We start from the raw sequence: 19,081 nt of genomic DNA, 5'->3' as shown, positions 1-19,081 counted from the left end.
GGAGCTAAATAACCTTCTATTGAAAATTTCTTTTCGGAAACACATTTTGGATATTTTATTAAAAACACCCTATCATTTGTCTTTATTATCATTCGCATCCTATTGTACTGATATTTAGTATTTACCACACAATTTGCAAATACAATTCTCAATGGCAAGGTCGTAGTTTAGCATACTTATGACTAAAACGATACCGTTAATTTTTTCATCTAAAATAATGGAACGCGTCTAAAAAATTTTTAAAATTAAACGGAGCGCTGAATTATCCTCGTTTGTAATTTTTTATAAATAAAAATACCCTTTTTCGCTTATATAAGTTTTTTTTCTCTCAAAAAAAATAGGCACATATTTTCTTGTCTTATTTTCTAAATTGTTCTAACTATACAATACAGTAAGTTTTGTTAAACTTAGATATTTATAAAGTTTAATAGTTATATTATATCTAGGAACAAAATAAATATAGGTTAAAAAATTTATTTATTTTGCTTAATAAATATAAATAAATATTTTAGTTATTTGGGTGCGCTCCATTAATTTGGACAGTAAAATTGATAGTTTTACTTTTATCGTAAATACATATACTGATTTAAAATTTTTTAAAGTGAAAAGAGTAAAATAATTTTTGGCTAGTAAAAAATAAAAATATAAATCAATGATCCTTTTGGTACGTAGATTTTAATTGCCAATTTCTTTATAAGTAGACTTGATTAAGTTTCACTTCTTAAATCTACCTCACTCTTGACGGTTTCTGAAACCTGTCAGAAGACTAGCAACACTTTGTAGCATAACCACTCCCACGTCTCACTCCGATGCTGCAATGCATTACAATTGTACAAAGATGTCGAGCAGAGAGAAGAAATCTAATTAGATTGTGGTAATAAATTTCTTTAGTTTTTAAAATTAGCTGTCTGTTTGAATAATGTAGCAGTTAAGAAATAAGTCGGTATTCCAAATCTGGAACGTTGAAAAAATATCCGGGGGAAAAAAATGACTCTATATAAATCATCTATTTGGCTTAAAAGTCGCCACGGTTTCTGAAACCCCGCCATCCACACACCGAGAGAGATTAGCAGAGCTCAGTCTCTCCACCGTCTCGCATCAGGTTGAGTCCATTTTGATCTTTTCGAGATTGGGGATTTTCCAATTCAATGTCTTCCTCCGTCGCACTCTCTGCCTCCTTAGCCAGAGATCTCTCCGATTTCCACCATCGCCGACTTGGTTCTCAAAGGATTCGTTTCAACGGTTTGTCTCGATTCTTGATTAATTCGTTTGCTTAAATGTTGGATTTTGGTCTCACCCAATTCGTCTTTGTTGAAAGGGAGTAGATGTGGAATGCTGAGACGGAATTTGGTGTCCAAAGGAGTTGCTTTATCGGTCTTCTGTTCTTCGTTGAGTGCCAATCCGGTTCGAGGTCAGTTTTCCTTGATCATTTAATGATTCAAGGAGATTGCTTTGTTCTAACTCTTTTTTAGATGATGGTAAGAGGACAAAAAGTTAAACTTTCAGAGGAAGAAGACAAAGAAATGCATCATCTTTAAAGATGTTCTAAAGATTAGGGGTTAGTCTGCTATCATGAACCAATGCAATCGGAGGCTTCCAAACCATGAAGGATTAAAGATGAATACATTAGTCGAAACAGCATATGCTCTGGATTGTGGCCTATCAAGTTCAAGTTACATGTTTTAAGACCTTCAAAGTTCAAACTAGAGGAAACTATGGATGTGAATGCAGTACAAAGTTTTTTTATTCCCTATAACTTTAATGTAAAGCTTAATCTTTTAGTAGAAGCGTCAAAGAAACAGTACATAGAATGTGCTTGGTCCTATATCTATCTATCTTTGTTCCTCTTGCTATTAACTGTTCTGAGAGTGTTTACCTTCTTAAAATTGATCTTTTATCCTCTATGCTGCAATGGACTTGTAACATAGAATGTGGTCTTAGTTACATTAGCAGTAATTCTTTTTTTCTTTTTTTTATAGGAATGGACAGGTTACCTTTCAAGCCTGAGGGTTATAACTTCTGGACATGGAAAGGTCACAAGATACACTATGTAGAGCAAGGAAGTGGTCCGCCAGTTGTTCTTATACATGGATTTGGTGCTTCAGCATTTCATTGGAGGTAAGCTTATTTTCTTCCTTTTATCAGGACTGTTGGAATACATGCACTTGAAACCAGAACATGATTTAATGTAGTAGGATACATATGATCTCCATTGATGACCAGAGAATCTGGACCGTGTTTCAGATTTCACTAGTGCCATCTTTTCTCTGATATATTTATTGGCTCAAAATCTAGTTGTTTGTTTCTATAATAAGGAAACATATTCCTCATTCTTGAGCATGTTCCTCTAGATATAGCTTCTGATAAATTCACATATGGGAAGCATAAAAATGACCGATCAGATTATCTTATTGGTTCCTTTCTTTTCCTGGGTTTCTTCCATATTAGTTATGTGCAGCTCATTGTAGGTATACTAATTTAGATTCCAGGAGAGACTGGTAGTCACTGCCTGCAGATTTGGATTTGGGAAAGTATTAAGCCTTTTGATCTTTTCATTAATGCTGCATGGGTTTCTTTTAGCTGAGCCAGTTTCCAATATATGCATGGACCTAATAATGTAGTACACATCATGATAGCTTTTCCTAATTGATCTCCATTGAATTGTTTCCATCTTTTTTCAGATATAATATACCGGAGTTGGCTAGAAACTATAAGGTCTATGCTGTAGACTTGCTAGGATTTGGATGGAGCGAGAAAGCTCTTATCGAGTATGACGCATCCGTTTGGATGGAACAGGTGTCTGATTTTCTGAGAGAAATTGTAAAAGAGCCAGCAATCTTAGTTGGAAATAGGTAAACAAGACTGACTTCTCTTGATCTGACTGCACATTTAGCTCACTTTATGTATTATGTACCTCAAAATCTCAAACTACTTGGTTACGAAGCAATTTTATAAAACTATTAACTCATACTTGCTCTCCAGTCTCGGGGGATTTACAGCTTTATTAACAGCTACACAACTGCCTCAGCAAATTCGTGGAGTTGTTTTACTCAACTCCGCTGGACAATTTGGAAACCCAAACAGAAAACCTGATAGAAATGATGAAGAATCAGCAATAAAGAAGCTCATAGTCAACCCACTGAAGGAAATGTTCCAACGAGTTGTCCTTGGGTTTCTATTCTGGCAAGCAAAGCAGCCTACTCGTATTGAAAAAGTCTTAAAAAGCGTAAAACACTTCTATTACTTTTCCTCCATTGTTATTTTTGTGTAGGTCTAGATAAAAACTATCTGTTTCTGCATTCCTGAGTCAGATTATAAGTAGGCTTACATTGAACACTGCTAAATAAGAAACATTACATCCTTGAGTTGATCTGCCTGCATAGTCCATAAAGCACCGAATATTTCATTTTGATCTCATGAGTGGAACGTAGATTTGACGACGATTTAGTTCTATGTCTAGTACCACGCACATTCCTGTCATCTCTGTGGACTTCTAGTATTTTTCTTTTCTCTGATGAGCATGCTATCTGACGTCTCAGGTGTATATAGATCCCTCCAACGTGGACGATTATCTCGTGGAATCAATAACTAAACCAGCAGGAGATCCAAATGCGGGAGAAGTTTATTACAGGTGCTAATCTATTTTTACATATATTGCCTGCTGTCTAAATTATGTTAGCTTCCATCTACTCGCAATGGTTGTCGTCAAAGAATCTCCAAACTTTGTGGTAAAAGTTAACTACTAATCCAAGCAAAGAGAAACAACCGAAGGTGAATCTTGTGGTGTTTCTGCAGATTGATGACACGGTTCATGTCAAACCAGAGCAAGTACACACTGGACATCACCCTTAGCAAGCTTTCCTGCCCCTTGTTGTTACTATGGGGTGATCTAGACCCGTGGGTCGGCCCAGCCAAAGCCGCAAAAATTAAGGAATTCTATCCAAATACTACCGTCGTCAATCTGCAGGCCGGCCATTGCCCGCACGATGAGGTCCCGGAACTTGTTAATAGAGCTTTACTTGACTGGCTGTCATCCTTGGAGCTCAAACCAAGCTTCCAAGCAGTGTAATTAGTTCTTTCTCCTCTCCTCTCTTGTTGTTCACCATACATGATCCACAAGATTCAACTCATATTTCTGGAGGTTCTTTGAGAAAATTAGAGAAAGGAAGTTGTTGGACTGACTTTTTACGCACATAATAGAACTGCAGAAGCAAGTTCTGCACTCAGTCATGGAAATTTCAGTGAGTCTACTGGAGATGTGCTAATTTATTTCAGTGGTCTCATGACTATGATGCAAGTTGTCTAGTTGTGACAAATTAATAACGACGCTAACTCACAAGCTCCTCTAATTTTCGAAACTTTTGTATCTTATTTGGTGAATTCATTTGCTGTCAATCTTGAAGTATCCTAAGAAATTGTCCAGGTGCACTGAACCAGCATTAGTTATGTATACATCAGCAAGATTCCAGTTTACAATCTTAAAATTACGAGAAAAAGTTGAGCTTTTGACCAAATTAGCCCTCCCAAACTTTTTTTTTTCAACGTTTTTTTAACACTGTAAAACTTAAAAAGGTATTTGAATAAATTTTCACATAAATCACTAACCTGGAGAGCATTTAGAAATTATTATTATCTCGATGTAAAAAGAAAAAAAAATCAACAATAGACTTCGATATATGAGGTGTACTAGTACTACTCTCTTGATATCATTCTATCTTTTACCCTAGATTTAACTCTCTATTTCTTTTTCTTATTTTGAATAATAATAATAATAATAAATAGCAGTATTTTGTTATGCAGTCTATATATATATTGCGGCTTTGACAACGGGAATAACTAAAAATTATGACATATTTATTTATTTTTATTCCAAATTATACGCTCCTAAATTGGGCTTCCTCAAAGCCTGGCCCATCTCCTTAATAACAAATCAAACACAAAATCTACAAAAATTTAAGTATAGAGTATATATTACTATATATATATTGTTGTGTCGGCACTCGCACCAATCATTTAGGACGTTGGTAGTCGTGTCAAACCAACCCCTCTTCCCCCCTCTCTCTCTCTCTCTCGGTCTTCCTCTCTGTTCTTCTTCTAAATCTTCTTCTTCCTCTCCATGGAGGAAGCTAAAGAAGAGGAGGTTGTTGGGGCTTCAGGTTCCACCCCAAGGAAATCTTATGCAGCCGTTGTTATTGGAGGGACTTTTGACAGGCTGCACCAGGGCCACCATTTGTTCCTTAAGGTCTATTTCTTTCTTTAGTTTTATCATCTACTTACTCTTCTTCTCTTTTTCTTCCATTGGTTCCATTATTTGTTAGAGTTATGTATATAGCTTATAATTCTTGGTTTCTTCTTCTCATGAATCTGATTAAAAAGTTCCAATCTTGTGGCTTGTAATTGTTGGGGTTTCCTTTTCTTTTCTTTTCTTTTGTTCCTTAGCTAAGTGAACTTTCCCTGATACCGATGTATTATTATTCTTCTTCTCCTGTTATTTACTTGGGTTATGGTTATTGTGAATAATTGAATAGGCATCTGCAGAGCTGGCACGGGAACGGATAGTTATCGGCGTCTGCGACGGGCCAATGTTGAGCAAGAAAGAGGTTTTCTTCTCCTTGCTACTGCTTGTTGATTAATGGCTTCTTATTTTGCTTACGCATTACCTTTATCCCCAAAATTAGTATTTTGACTCTTGTGCCAACAATAAGTCTCCTGACTTTTTCCTTCTATTGATAAGCTCATTTACATTGCTCTGTATAGTAAGTATATTGGCCAAAACATTGACCCAGATAAATCAATAAAGATTGGGAAATTTGTGAAGCACAGTGGAATCAAATTAAAAATCTAGGTTGATAAATCAAGATGCCTATAGCTTCCTTTACCAAAGTATAGATGAACTTTTGAAAATTTTATCGCTAGGATATAATGCATTTATTATTAAATTTTCGAGGATTGTACTTCCAAAAAACTTGGGGACCAATCACCAACCCAATGATCGAAAATAAAGGAGATCAAATATTTTGTAGGAAGGAAGAAGGATAAAAGAATATGATTGTCATTATATTCTTTTAGATGCTCTCTCCCTCTTTATCTAAAGAGTTCTAGAGATAAAATATGCATCTTTTCATAATATGACACATTCCATTCGAAATAACATCTTTTGAACCAAATGACTGTTTTATGAAGGGTGTTTGAACGGATTTCGAATATTAGATAAAATTTGCTCTTGAAAAATTCTATTTGAACGGATCTATCTTTGTTCGAATGGAATCTAATCTCATTCAAATATATTTCCAACAGAATTTCTGTAACACTATTTTTCAAATAAAAACAGCTCATTTTATGCACGTTTTATTTCATATTATCTAAGAAAATACCCTACAATTGGATTTCATAACAAACACACGTTGACCCAAATATTTTCCATCTCCAATCAATCTCAAGTAAAATAAGTCCAACATTCTTTTGAGGTTTTGCTGCCTTTCGAGGAAGAGGAGAAGATTATAAGGAAGAAGATAACAACAATTACCAGGAAACCTTTAGTCTCAACTATTTGGGGTTGACTAGATTGATTCCTCCATTTATCTTTGTTTAGAATAAAGGTCTCTATCAAACTATGTCCTACCTTATCATTTCCTACAAATGCTTGAACTCTCAACTCATATTTGATTCTGAAATCTGCAGCTCTTTTAATTATGCAAGTTATTCAGAAAATCTGACGTGATTTTTTGATTTTTTTTTCCCCAATTGCAGTATGCCTATCTAATAGAGCCCATTGAGAGGAGGATGCAAAATGTGAAGGACTACATAAAGGTACCATATCCAGTGAATTTTTTATGCTAGTCAACTTATTGATTTTTATATCTGGATAAAAATGCTTTACCTTTCAGTCGATCAAACCTGAACTGGCGGTGATCACGGAGCCAATTGTGGATCCTTATGGCCCCTCTATTGTGGATGAATTCTTAGAGGCAATTGTTGTCAGGTTTCTCTCTTACTTGATCATTGTTGTGTGAACTAAATTTTCAAATTTAACAGAAAACTCTTTTTGATTGTTTAATAGCAAGGAAACTTTACCAGGAGGATTAGCCGTCAATAGGAAAAGGGCTGAGAAAGGCTTATCCCAGTTAAAGGTCTGAAAATGGATCATTAGATCTTTTGTTACACTAAATATAGAAAGATTGCAGTCTCTTATTGTATTGTATGTATGTTTTGGTGATTTATTTGTTTCATGCTTTCCTGCCATTGCTACAGATTGAAGTGGTGGATTTATTGCCAGAGGAATCAACAGGGAATAAGATAAGTTCTACTGCATTCAGAAGAATGGAAGCTGAAGAGGCCATGAGAAAGCAGCAAAACCACCACCAGCATGTAACTGACTTACAGCACACCACATAGACATTGTTAGATTCTAACGAAGACTTTACATCCTATCATACTCTCTCTCTATACACAACCAAGGTACTTCTATTCACAAGAAGGTCTCTTGAGTGTGGGAGTACCATTGTCTTCTATGAAAATCCAAGTTATTCACAATCTTTTTACAACCTTGTGAGTCATGACCTATCATAGCTAGTTATGAGCTGATTTTTGAGTTTTTCACTGCTTTTTTGCTGACAGTCTGTGGCATGATACTGTGATGCATACTTGTAGGAAGGCCCTTCCATGGCAGTGACTGGTGGTTCATTAAGGAATGCCCAGTTGCTTCTGGTCCACCTGTAGAATAACAAGCAAAATTCAAGACAAACCAAGTTCTGTTGAGTCTTAATAGCTCTACACATTAGAAGGTTAAGAAGCTATTCATAAGTATAAAAGCTGCTAAAGGTAAATTATTGCTTGAGAGAAGATAAAGAAGAAAACATAAGGCAAGCCCTTGGAAGTCTTACAAAGAAATGGAAAGAGAAAAGAATCTTAATTTTGTGCTTGTGTCATTTTGAACTACTTGCCATACTGAATATTCATAATTTTTTGAACAGTACTTGCATAATTGGATGTCTTTTTACTCATCTGTCATCGCCGTTCTTGGAAAATACATAAAATATTTTCCAAGACATAAACTATTTAATTGGTTGCCAAATGTTATATGACATTTTAGGTAAATCAGCCATTCACAAACAAGTTTTGAATATGCAACCTGAATTGTATACCTGATTTTAGTACATATTATCAGAACCTTTTCGTTATCGTAAAGGAGTGAAATAATTTGCATTTCTCTGACATTCCACGTTCCCGAATGAACCAAAAAGAAATTTATCAGAGCTGTGATCGTAGGAACTGTTGGCAATAACCGTTGGTTGAGTTATATGGAAAAGGATGCAGCACAGTGTTAGTTGTGGATGGTTTAGTAGGCTAGCGAAAAGGTAGAACCCCAAAAAGGAGAAAATGAAAAGGAAAGCACAACATCCTAATTGTAATAGTGCATTTAGTGGTTTGATCTAAGAATTCAATTCTTCCACATTTCATCAGTAGCCTATTGTTCAACGATAATGTCTGGCAGTGTTGGTTCCTTTTCTGTTAATAGTTTCTAGAGCAGCTATCAATGAAGCTTGAGAAAGTTTTAAGATGAAAGTTATCACTAGTGTTTCACTTGCATCTTCAGTCAAGAAAAAAACTTAAAAAGACTGATATCACCAGTTTCACTATTTCTGTCCCAGAACAATATGCACAACTACTCAAACTTGAGAATCACCATGGAAGAAACAATAGATTTTCAATGACCAAGGCACTGGATACTAGACAATTCAAGGTTAGATATTAATTTGCATCCCCAGGAAGCCAATTCGTGCAGAGTATAAGTTATAAGTCGATTTGAAAATTGGAACTTACTGTTCTAAAAGAATTTTGACAAGATAAAAGGACAGAATTTTAAGAGTTGATTTTTCTTGAAAGAGGACTGCAGAATTAGATCAGGCAAACTGAGTCTTAATTGCTAAAGTTGAAATTTTTTCCTTCGGTCTTAAGGCCTTCACCAATGGTCTTATGATCTTATGATCTTATCAATATCTCTAAGTTCCTGTTAGTTCTTCAGAGTTTATTTTCTGACGCCAAGATCCCTATCTTATGATTGTTCCAATCTGTATCATGTAAATATTTGCCATACCCTTGGAAAACTTGATGTGGAAGGCTAATCAATAACAACTCATGCAAGAAATGCAGAAAGAAAGCTTTCTGATGATAGATTAGCTCTTATAAAACTAACTTTACAAATTATACCAGCAGTTTGTCGGACTCATCATCTCAACATCTGGCTCTAAGCTGCTGTTCACTGTGCTTCCCCTCCTATCAGTCAGAGGCAAAGTGTTTGACCTTTTAAACCTTTCTCTTGCAACCTGGTATATGTTCTCCTGTCATAAGCACAGTCTTTGTTAATTTGTAACCCTGATATAGGTAATAGCTGCTTTAAGCTAGTAAATAAAATTTACCTGATTCTTATTTATATCACTGCATGTATGTTTCAGCTGTTCTTCCTCACTCTTGTTCTTTGTTTTCCAGTATGCATCTATCTGTCCTCTGGTAAGTGACTTGTTCCTCTGGTACATAACTGAAGCAAATCCCAGCTCTCAATGATCAAAATCAATTGCAACTCTCAAAATATATTGAACTTTTTCCTGGTCATTGGTATTACCAGCCTTGGGATCTTTTACTGGTACATCCCATCCTGCCATTAGAGAACCCATGAGTACTTTCTCCTTGTGAAGCCAAAATGCTGATCCTAAGTGGGACTTTGTGTTAGCCCTGACTTCTACTTGTTCTGATCCTTAAACTGCATATGCAAACAGAAGTGATAGACATGACAAACATATCATATATCCTGAAATTTTTAAGTTTTATCTCTTCTAATAAATACTATGTGGCAGGTAGCAGGTTGATGAGCCCATAGTTTTTTTTTTTTAATCCTTTCCTCTTGTCTCAAGCTTCAATTTTCATGGTGTCTCCTTTTCTTCATGACACATGTCATCACCCATTTCTGTTGTTTTCCCTTTGTCTATCCTGTCTGCCACTTTCTTGTTCATCAGGGAGGGGGAATCATATTCTAGCTCTGGTCTCTACTATTGACATGGTAACTACTCTATAAAGTTGATCAGTCCCAACTTTGTTAGTCTTTGCTAAAGCTAAGGAATCATTTAAAAAGTGGTGATCAGACCCAACTGTGTTAGTGTTTGCTAGGGCTATGGAATCACTCATAAAAAGTGGTGATGGCAAATGGGTGCCCATTTCTAGGTGCATGGATATTAACTGGATGATGATACATGCATTGTATGAAGGCATGAGATAGGCAGTATTTTAAAGGTTTTTTTTTTTTGTGTGCATAAGTACTCTTAAAAAATCCTTTATTTATTTATATATCTATTTAAATTAATATTTACGTGTATATCTCTCAAAACACACGGTTATATATGTATCTTTTTTAAAACTCTTTATCTTTTGCATTAATATCGTAAGAGTATTTTTTTAATTATTTTTAATTATTGAGATTTAACTTGAAAAGTAATCAGGGTGGGCATCTATGCAAATAATGCATATTTTGAGGGGATATCCATACAAAAAAGCCCTATTATATACATGCTGATGCACATACATCCTTACCTTATATCTCTCGATCAAAACCTAACATATCTTTGTAGGGGCATTTCTATTACATTGTAGAGGATGTCCTTAGCTTATCAATTTCTTTTTTTGCTGATAGATATTTAGTTTTTCTTAGTGATACTGGTGCCATAAGACCAATTATTGAAATTTATAAAGCTTCTCTCTCTAACCCCTATCACTTTTGGTCATTGATAATTATCTGGTACTGCATAGCTGACAAGGAGTATTGTTTTCTTTCCTCCTAGGATTAAAAACAAAGGTCATCTATTCGAGGCTCTCAAATCCCTATCCATAATGAATATTCTCACCTAAGGAGCCCACATAGGTCTTGTAATGAGAAGAAGCAATTAGAGTCAACTAGGAAGCAACACAGCTTTGGGCTCCACACCAAAGTGATCAAAGAGGCCAACACTTTCTGCTCAGATTCCTCCACAGTAAAACCTTTTAGATAGGGTTGAGAAGGGCCCTTGCTGCAATGCCAATTGCCAAGTTGTGCCTGGGAGTTAAATGCAGCTCCTTTTGAATTGAATTGCTCTCATAACTGTTACATGTGGCTTTCAGACATTTCAATAAGAGCAATTATGCAACTATCACTTTATTCATTTTCTATCATAGGAGATCACAGGCTCATGGGCTAGAAGGGGACCAACCCTGTGTCCTTTTAATGCCTTGGCAAAGCTAAATCTATCCTTCCTCTGAGCATAGGGGCTGAAATCTGAGTATATTTCTTCTGAAGCATTGGTCAAACAAAGCCTCTGATGTGTGCATTGCAAAGTTCATGTAGATATATATAAATATTTGAAATTAACTCTGCTTTCAAACTATTGCAGAACTGGTGACCCAACAGTATGCTCCACTTCCTTGTCCTAATGTGCAGGATTTTATTTGGTGGGATTTCAATCAGTAACTAATTGGGCCTAATGATGTTCTTGGTGTAGGACCTACTTGTTGGTGATATAAGTAGGATGGACCTCACATGGCTTTGATTTGGGTCAGTCAGATCAATGATGGAATTGATAAAAGATATTGGCCTTTCAGCAACTCTTTCTTGTACAAAATACCATATTTTTTTAGAAGTTTTCTGTTTAGAAGAATTGGAGATGTGGACTTCTTATTCTAAAACTAAACACTGTACTTGGGAGGAGGGTTTCTTAGTGTTAACCAATAAATTTTTATTTAAAAGAAAAGTTTTCTAATAGGTATTGACTAAAGTCTCTTTTTTCTAACTAAAATTTTCACTTGGATCGAGAGATTGGATATCATATTCTTATAAACTTTCTTCACTCAGAAGTGAATGAAAAGGTAACTTAGTTTGAACCAAATCTATGTTATATACCAAATGATCAAATTTAATCACCTGGTTTTGATCTTAGATTAAATATAAGATTTTAGCTCAAAGTAGGTCTTCTTCATGTCTAATCAAATTCTAGATTAGATATGGAAAATCTCAACCCAATGTCAGCGAAGATTATCGATCACAATTTTTTCTTTTCTACACTCGCCACCAGTCACCACCTCTGTCTACAAATTTTTAAAGGTCGACTCACAGGTCCAGTTCCTTTCTAACTGTTTCGCCTATTTTTATCTTCCCAAGGCAGAGAAAGGGATACCTCACATGAAGAGAGAGAGAGAGAGAGAGAGAGAGAGAGAGAGAGAGAGAGAGGGAATCTATAATAGCCTTTGCAGCTCCAACTTTGGGAAACGCCAGAGAGAAAGGATAAACAAAACCAAATTCCTCACAGAGAGAGAGAGAGAGAGAGAGAGAGAGAGAGGAGGGAGAGAGAGAGAAAGGTGGTACTTTTGAGACCGTTTTGAGAAGAAGCGTAGTGGGTTGTTCTCGGATCTCGAAGGAGGGGAGAAGGGGAGGGGAGTTAGTGGGAGAAATGGGAGTTGAAAGAGACGAAAAGATTGGAGTTTGGAAGCAGGGGAGGACGGAGTTCTCGATCGAGACCATGGAAAGATCAAACCTTTGTTGCATCCAAGGGCTTCCACAAAGATATCGCTCGACTTGGTTCTCCATTCTTCCGCATTGATTTGCCTGGGAGCTTTTGGATAAAAAGGTGGGATTTTCTCTCGAAAGGGATACAGATTAGGCTCTTTTGCCTCAAATCTTTTTTCAAATTTTTGCGGTCTTTATTTTCTTGGAGAAATTATTCTTGTCGAAAATTTCCGATTTGAGAAGAGGAGAGAGATCGTGTTATTCTTCAAGTGGCTATCCTTTCCCCACTCCATCCATTCTATCTTAGCGCCAAGATCGGAGGTGGAAATTCCCCCAACTTCCAAAAAAGATTGGACTTTTATCCATTAATCCCTTCTTCTATTGTGACAACAATCCCAGTGATTTCTGAGCTGTCTATTGCCCTTTTGGACTAATGGGCCATTAATGGAGAAACCTCCGTTTCCTATTTCCTCTCTTGATCCACACCCATCTTAGTACCTGAGGGAATAGAAGGAAGAGAGAGGGAAGCGGAGATGTCTTTTAAGAGCATTGTCCGGGAGCTGAAGGAGATGAGAGATGGGATAGGGAGCATGTCAAGGAGAGGAGGCGGGGCCGGAGAAGGAAGGGCCGGGCACCGCCAGGGGGGCGCCCGGCATTCTTGGCCTAAGCAGGTGCCGGAGCAGGAGCAGGGGAGGTGGGCGAACCTGCCGCCAGAGTTACTATTGGATGTGATACAGAAGCTGGAAGCCAGCGAGGCTTCATGGCCTGCGAGGCGGCACGTCGTGGCCTGTGCCGCAGTGTGCCGGTCGTGGCGTGAACTTACAAAGGAGGTCATTAGGACAGTCGAGGAATGCGGCCGGATCACCTTTCCTATCTCCCTTAAGCAGGTTGACTTTCAAAGTTTTAGCTTGATCCCCAGGATTAATGTGTTTGCTTTGGTTATGGAAATTTTACTTACTTTTGGTTGTTTCATATAGCCCGGGTCTCGTGATCATCCGATTCAGTGCTTTATAAGAAGGGAGCGAGCGACATCAACATATCGCCTGTACTTGGGATTGAGCCCATGTAAGACACTGCTCTTCAATTTCTTATAGCATCTCATACTTATCCATTGAATTGTATGATTGCAGAAAATCTGCCAATAAATTGTATCTAGATGACATATTGTTCATTGTTATCTGATGGCAAAATTATGGTGGCAACAAAATCTATTTTTAATGTGAACTTGAATACAAACTTTCCTGTTGGTTGTGTTTTTCAGTTAGTGATGGCCTGCTAGTTCATGCCAAATAGTACAACTGACATATAGGCGACAGTTTGTTATCCAGATGAGGTTTAAGCATTTATCATAGGATTTGCATTTGTATGAACATTTCTGTCGCTTCTATGAGAGCAGCTGTAGGGGCACTTTAGGCTTTGTTATATTACAAGGGATTGCCTATAACTGGTGCTTCATTCTGTGCACTCAGTACATTGATTTACAGGCGTCAGTTTATCCAGTAGTTTTTGTATATTTGAGTGAACAGTGGATGCAATTTTGTTTGTTAAACTATAGACGAAACTAAGGCTGGAATTTGTAGTTCAGGAAGGAAGTTTTCTGACACATCCTATAGAACCTGCTGAAATGGCAATTCTATCTGTTCTTTTGCACGGCATTGCCGGTGTTAATGAGGATACCAACTTTGCAGCACTGCAGGGAGAAAATGATAAGCTTCTGCTGGCAGCACGCAAGGTCAGACGTGCAACCAGCACAGATTTTGTGATTTCACTAGCTTCTGATGATTTTTCTCGAGCTAGCAGCACTTATATTGGGAAACTGAGGTATGTAATATGATCTTTTTTCCATCGTACTTGTGTATTTAGCTGATCCCAAATAGTTGAGACTGAAGGCTTTGCTGCTGCTGTTGCTGTTGTTGTTGTGGTTATATATTTGTTTGCTTTCCTTACTACAAATTGTCTATCGGAGGCTTAACAGGTCAAATTTTCTGGGCACCAAGTTCACCGTCTATGATAGCCAGCCTCCCTATGATACTGCAGTTTCATCAAACAATCGCCAAAGCAAAAGGATTCACTCGAAGCAGGTGTCTCCAAGAGTACCAGCAGGCAATTACAACATTGCCACCATCTCTTATGAACTTAATGTCCTCCGAACTCGAGGACCAAGGAGGATGCAGTGTACCTTGCACTCAATTCCAATCTTAGCTATTCAGGAAGGTGGAACAGCCCCAACTCCTACTGCCTTCATCCACTCCCTGGATGAACAATTTTCCATCTTATCAGTGAGTAAGGGAAAGGAACCAGCTATAGAATTTTCTTCGACGAGCCTCACATCCGAGCCACCTGTGCCTACTAATGGGGAGCCGCTGGTTTTAAAGAACAAAGCGCCTAGGTGGCATGAGCAGCTCCAGTGCTGGTGTTTGAACTTCCGTGGGCGAGTAACTGTGGCCTCTGTCAAGAACTTCCAACTTGTGGCTGCTGTGGATCCTTCTCACCAGGTTTCTCTGGCAGAGCAAGAGAAAGTTATTCTTCAATTTGGCAAAATAGGTAAGGACATCTTCACAATGGACTACAGATATCCACTCTCGGCTTTTCAGGCATTTGCTATCTGCTTAACGAGCTTCGACACAAAGCCAGCATGCGAATGAAGGGCGAAAGTATTCATCTCTTTTTTCTTCTTCTTCTTTTTCTTAAATCCGTATATCTACTCTTTGATAGTCAATGCTGTAGTATTCATTGTGGAGTTACTTTCCAAAGCATATACTATTCAAAGATGAACCCTGGAAGCTTGTAACTTGCTATATTCTATAGTATAATTGAGAAGGAGGTAACCTTATTGGCAGTGATAATTAGAGATTATGAACATAGCTCATAATGACGGTATTTGTTGATGCTATGCTGATGCCTTGTCTAGTTGTCTATCATATCATTCCAACTATTAAGTTGTGGAGGTTATCTTGATTGCTTTCACAAGACTAAAAGTACAGTGATACTGAGCTTCATTTGTATCTCCTAATCGTGGCAATTAATCTACCACAAGTTTTATCTCTTTTTTTCTTGCTGCCGAGCGTTGACTATGTCAATGGCGTACCCTTTCTGCGCCGCCGGACCAAAGGCAGACTTTTCCTGCTTCTCGAATTGTGGCCTGGAAAGAGATGAGCTCGAAACCAGTCGATGTAGTTTTTTTTTCCTCCTCCTCAGACGTGCAACCACGTAAGATTGAATGGATTAAGCTTGCCGAAACCTCTTTTTTGGGTGCTTTTTTTTCTTTTTTTTCTTTTTTAAATGTAGAGATTTTTCATGTGAAGTGTAATTGGTCAAACAGAGTAGCCTCCAGATGTTTTCTTTTGGGGCAAAGGTTGACCTGATACCTTCGGAGTAACCTTCATACTTTTGACTTTAAAATTTTAGGCAGAAGCAACGCTACCTTTTCCTTAAAAATAAGGGGGAAAAAAAGATAACCATCTACCTTTAGCATTAATTTTTTTTAATTAATTTGTTCTGTTTGTTTTGTAAAACATCAAAAAATTTGACTGCACGAAACTCCTGCATCCCAGTCGAGACCGCATAGAAATATCTGCAGTTACACGTAGCGCCACCTTTTTCTCCCATTATATCCCACCTTTCTTGTTTCTTTTGAACACTTCCTCCTAATTTCTTCTTCCGAATCCTCTTCTCTCTCTCTCTCTCTCTCTCTCTCTCTCTCTCGATCTGGGAATCTGGGTATAAGGGAAAGAAGAAGAGATGTCATCGATGGAGCCGTTGGAGGAGGAGGTGGAGGAGTACAGCTGGCGCGAGGTGGTGCTACCGTCGCTGATCCCGGTGGTGCCGGAGCCGGAGCTGGAGAGGGAGACCGGCGAGAGGCGGCGCGGGAGGGACATCCTCGTCGCCGTCGACTTCGGCCCTAACAGCAAACACGCCTTCGATTGGGCCCTCGTTCACCTCTGCCGCCTCGCCGACACCCTCCACCTCATCCACGCCGTCTCGAGTATGTTCTTTGACCAAAACGCCCCCCTCATTGTGTTTATTTCAGCGTTCTCTATTGTGTTTATTTGCAAATCACCACTTATAAATAGCTATATTGCAAAAGACTTCCTTGCTTTTGTTATTATGTGAATTATCTCCTTTTATTCAATTATGTTTGCAACAAAACAACTCAGGAGCCTTTTGATTAGTACATTGAGAATATTTCTTTTTACATATAGGAATGTGTTGTTTTGCAAGTATACTAGCTAGAAAATGGAGGTGGAGATCTGCAAATATATTTAAACAAGGGGACTAGAATGTAGGTGATAGTATGATATGACTCCATTTCTGAAATAAATTTGAAAAAACGATTGATTATTAGGTGTGAACAACGAGATCGTGTACGAGAGTAGCCGTAGTTTGATGGAGAAATTGGCCGTGGAGGCATTCCAGGTTGCTTTGGTACGTTTTCTTTTTCTCCCTCTTTTCCATCTTTTGTTTATTTATAGGAATACTTGGAGGAGAGGTGGAACAGTAGAATTGGTATTTTAAGTTAAGACAGGATCGGTTATATAACGATCTTATGGTTATAGGTTCGGACCAAGGCTCGGATCGTGGAAGGTGATGCTGGGAAGGCGATTTGCCATGCAGCGGAAAAGTTGAAGCCGGCGGCCGTTATCATGGGCACTCGTGGAAGAACTCTCTTCCAGAGGTAAAATTTATCAGAATTTATGTCATCAAGAGTCTATATTTTCTGTATTGTTATCTGATACTTACTCTTGTCAAATTTCTGATGTGAATAAAATTATACTTGCAACAAAACCCTTCTTTAGTGTGTTTCAAAGTGCACCGTTGAAGGAGATGGTAGTTTAAAGTCTAATGAACCAATCTTTAGTTTGAAATATAGTAGAAATATTTGATACTTATCGCATTAATTGATATCTGATATGATCTATTCAGGCCGTAAGATGAGTCAAATTGAACATGCCTTGCATCTAGCTTGTATATTAATTGAGCAAGGTTTTTGAACTAATTGATGAGCTTGATCAGAGCCAAAATTAAGCTTCTTGTTATGATTGGCACCACCCTGATTTCCTGTAATGGTCACATGTTTAGTGGTATCACTCTGAAGTCTGAATGAACAAGGTGAAGGGAATGACAATAGTGTGACTGAAACTGAATTAAATATGCAATTTGTGTTAAATAGTTTTTGCTGCAAATATCCATATTGATAGGAATAAAGTTTGATAGTAATGCAGAAATTGCTTTTCATATCGAGGGACACTTTAGGGACCAAAGCTTATGATAGATCTTTCTATGGAAATGTGAAAACTCAACCTGAAGTTCCGTTTTTTCCATTGTTAATGTAAGATGGAAAATTATAAATTTCTACTCATATGTTGAAAGTTAAAATTGGGTGACCTTTTGTAAACGTAGTGAGATTTGCTGGCCTTCTAAATGTTTCTAGATTCAGGCAAATGAAAGATGACGGAGGTAGAATGAATGTTAGAGAGGATTATATAGACTTTGCTTTCTATTTTCCAGGGAAATTTTCTTGATGAAAAGCAAATCTTTCCTCTATTGCAATTTGTACTATACTAGTTCAGTATGATACTATGGTTCAATCGGTCATTCAGTTGAAGGATCTTTTACTCTCTAATCTTGTATAATTTTGCTTTCATAAATATGAAAAAGAAGCACCTTTCCGGACACAAGTATGTATGGATTCCTTGAACATAAGTTTGGCCCATGTTATATATAAATATATATGTAATATTTTATATATCAATCTTCTATTGATAGCTCCAAATGCAACTTTTACATGTACTCAGGAGATCCTTTTCATTTTCAGTGTTTTGCAGGGTAGCGTTAGCGAATACTGCTTCCATAATTGCAAGGCGGCTCCTATCATTATAGTCCCAGGACAAGGTTGTCACTTAAATGTCTTTTGAGTACATCACCATATTTTACTACAATATGACATCCTTTTATTACCTATCATTCTCCAAACATTTCAGGCACCAGGTATCTTAACAAAGTTTTCTGTTGTCTTACAGAAGCCGGTGAGCAGTCCGTGATCTAGTTAAGAAAAATTGATGTACTCTTATCAACATTGTGGTGTGTATGCTGGTAAAACTCTCCCTTGGGCTTGTGGCATGTCTGCTCTATGTGAACAAAGACATCGGGTTACAGTGATATATACAGAGACGTTTAGGAATTTGTCTGTGGCTTGTAATAGTATTGTTGCGATAGAGAATAACATTACAATATAGCTATATGTTTGCAATAGAATGACACGGAATATTGTTGTTAAATGTTGTCACTGAGAAGGAGAATTACATTACACTTCTGTGGGTATCTATTTTACTTCTTGGTCTATAAAATTATCTCGCAATCTAAATTTTGGTCACGACATAAAGCTGAAAAACATTGTAAAGGCATGATTCCGAGTACAGCAGTGTGAGGACAGTAATACTCTGCAATTCTTGGCAGCCTGTAACAGGTTATTGAATTAGTCAGAGATTTTCTTTTTAGCTTCTTTTACTTCTGCATAACTTGGCAGCTAATTATGACCTTCCGAAGTGTCTTTCA

The 19,081-nt window shown here is 37.4% G+C and overlaps 5 protein-coding genes across 8 annotated transcripts; 4 read left to right on the top strand and 1 right to left on the bottom strand.

Moving 5' to 3' along the window:
• The first annotated feature begins 1,027 nt into the window (after positions 1–1,027).
• Positions 1,028–4,236, top strand: LOC140793100 (pheophytinase, chloroplastic). The gene is made up of 7 exons (XM_073144471.1): positions 1,028–1,242; positions 1,319–1,411; positions 1,980–2,118; positions 2,682–2,852; positions 2,983–3,226; positions 3,540–3,631; positions 3,796–4,236. Exons 1-7 carry the CDS (start codon positions 1,149–1,151, stop codon positions 4,067–4,069), a joined length of 1,107 nt encoding a protein of 368 aa, XP_073000572.1. The 5' UTR covers positions 1,028–1,148; the 3' UTR covers positions 4,070–4,236.
• Positions 4,237–4,998: 762 nt separating this feature from the next.
• Positions 4,999–11,785, top strand: LOC140793103 (phosphopantetheine adenylyltransferase-like). Of its 4 annotated transcripts, XR_012109880.1 has the most exons (8): positions 5,012–5,242; positions 5,529–5,600; positions 6,751–6,810; positions 6,888–6,982; positions 7,061–7,130; positions 7,252–7,458; positions 11,418–11,433; positions 11,526–11,645. XR_012109880.1 is itself a non-coding variant. In XM_073144476.1 (6 exons), the coding sequence occupies exons 1-6, from the start codon at positions 5,117–5,119 to the stop codon at positions 7,393–7,395; spliced, it is 567 nt and encodes a 188-aa protein (XP_073000577.1). In that variant the 5' UTR covers positions 4,999–5,116; the 3' UTR covers positions 7,396–7,599. The 4 variants fall into 4 exon arrangements, 1 of the variants encoding a protein (XP_073000577.1); XR_012109878.1 differs by having other exon boundaries at positions 11,418–11,785; XR_012109879.1 differs by lacking the exon at positions 11,418–11,433.
• Positions 7,554–9,795, bottom strand: LOC140793105 (uncharacterized). Its single transcript, XM_073144478.1, has 4 exons — positions 9,623–9,795; positions 9,420–9,538; positions 9,211–9,341; positions 7,554–7,713 (listed from the first exon to the last, which is right to left on the bottom strand). The coding sequence occupies exons 1-4, from the start codon at positions 9,672–9,674 to the stop codon at positions 7,554–7,556; spliced, it is 462 nt and encodes a 153-aa protein (XP_073000579.1). The 5' UTR covers positions 9,675–9,795.
• A 321-nt stretch (positions 11,786–12,106) lies between the features above and the next one.
• Positions 12,107–15,372, top strand: LOC140793099 (tubby-like F-box protein 5). The gene is made up of 4 exons (XM_073144469.1): positions 12,107–13,413; positions 13,504–13,591; positions 14,215–14,347; positions 14,502–15,372. The coding sequence occupies exons 1-4, from the start codon at positions 13,060–13,062 to the stop codon at positions 15,169–15,171; spliced, it is 1,245 nt and encodes a 414-aa protein (XP_073000570.1). The 5' UTR covers positions 12,107–13,059; the 3' UTR covers positions 15,172–15,372.
• Positions 15,373–15,932: 560 nt separating this feature from the next.
• Positions 15,933–18,804, top strand: LOC140793104 (universal stress protein PHOS32). Its single transcript, XM_073144477.1, has 5 exons — positions 15,933–16,511; positions 16,872–16,951; positions 17,083–17,201; positions 18,342–18,418; positions 18,547–18,804. Exons 1-5 carry the CDS (start codon positions 16,268–16,270, stop codon positions 18,570–18,572), a joined length of 546 nt encoding a protein of 181 aa, XP_073000578.1. The 5' UTR covers positions 15,933–16,267; the 3' UTR covers positions 18,573–18,804.
• The last annotated feature ends 277 nt before the right edge of the window (positions 18,805–19,081 follow it).

This window comes from Typha latifolia, chromosome 7 (assembly GCF_019914945.1).
Source record: "Typha latifolia isolate L0001 chromosome 7, TyphaL0001v2, whole genome shotgun sequence".
Classification (NCBI taxonomy): Eukaryota; Viridiplantae; Streptophyta; class Magnoliopsida; order Poales; family Typhaceae; genus Typha; species Typha latifolia.
Note: the sequence above shows the minus strand (reverse complement) of the source record. Positions and strands in the feature narration are given on the sequence as shown.

Coding starts and splice junctions, on each gene's coding strand:
- LOC140793099 (XM_073144469.1), top strand. CDS start 13,060: ATGTCTTTTAAGAGCATTGTCCGGGAGCTGAAGGAGATGAGAGATGGG. Junction 13,414..13,503: donor TTCCTATCTCCCTTAAGCAG/GTTGACTTTCAA, acceptor TGTTTCATATAG/CCCGGGTCTCGTGATCATCC. Junction 13,592..14,214: donor GTACTTGGGATTGAGCCCAT/GTAAGACACTGC, acceptor CCAACTTTGCAG/CACTGCAGGGAGAAAATGAT.
- LOC140793103 (XM_073144476.1), top strand. CDS start 5,117: ATGGAGGAAGCTAAAGAAGAGGAGGTTGTTGGGGCTTCAGGTTCCACC. Junction 5,243..5,528: donor GCCACCATTTGTTCCTTAAG/GTCTATTTCTTT, acceptor ATAATTGAATAG/GCATCTGCAGAGCTGGCACG. Junction 6,983..7,060: donor TTAGAGGCAATTGTTGTCAG/GTTTCTCTCTTA, acceptor ATTGTTTAATAG/CAAGGAAACTTTACCAGGAG.
- LOC140793104 (XM_073144477.1), top strand. CDS start 16,268: ATGTCATCGATGGAGCCGTTGGAGGAGGAGGTGGAGGAGTACAGCTGG. Junction 17,202..18,341: donor GGAAGAACTCTCTTCCAGAG/GTAAAATTTATC, acceptor TTTCATTTTCAG/TGTTTTGCAGGGTAGCGTTA. Junction 18,419..18,546: donor CATTATAGTCCCAGGACAAG/GTTGTCACTTAA, acceptor GTTGTCTTACAG/AAGCCGGTGAGCAGTCCGTG.
- LOC140793100 (XM_073144471.1), top strand. CDS start 1,149: ATGTCTTCCTCCGTCGCACTCTCTGCCTCCTTAGCCAGAGATCTCTCC. Junction 1,412..1,979: donor GAGTGCCAATCCGGTTCGAG/GTCAGTTTTCCT, acceptor TTTTTTTTATAG/GAATGGACAGGTTACCTTTC. Junction 3,632..3,795: donor GCGGGAGAAGTTTATTACAG/GTGCTAATCTAT, acceptor GTGTTTCTGCAG/ATTGATGACACGGTTCATGT.
- LOC140793105 (XM_073144478.1), bottom strand. CDS start 9,674: ATGGGTTCTCTAATGGCAGGATGGGATGTACCAGTAAAAGATCCCAAG. Junction 9,539..9,622: donor AGTAAAAGATCCCAAGGCTG/GTAATACCAATG, acceptor GATTTGCTTCAG/TTATGTACCAGAGGAACAAG. Junction 7,714..9,210: donor ATGAGTCCGACAAACTGCTG/GTATAATTTGTA, acceptor GTTATTCTACAG/GTGGACCAGAAGCAACTGGG.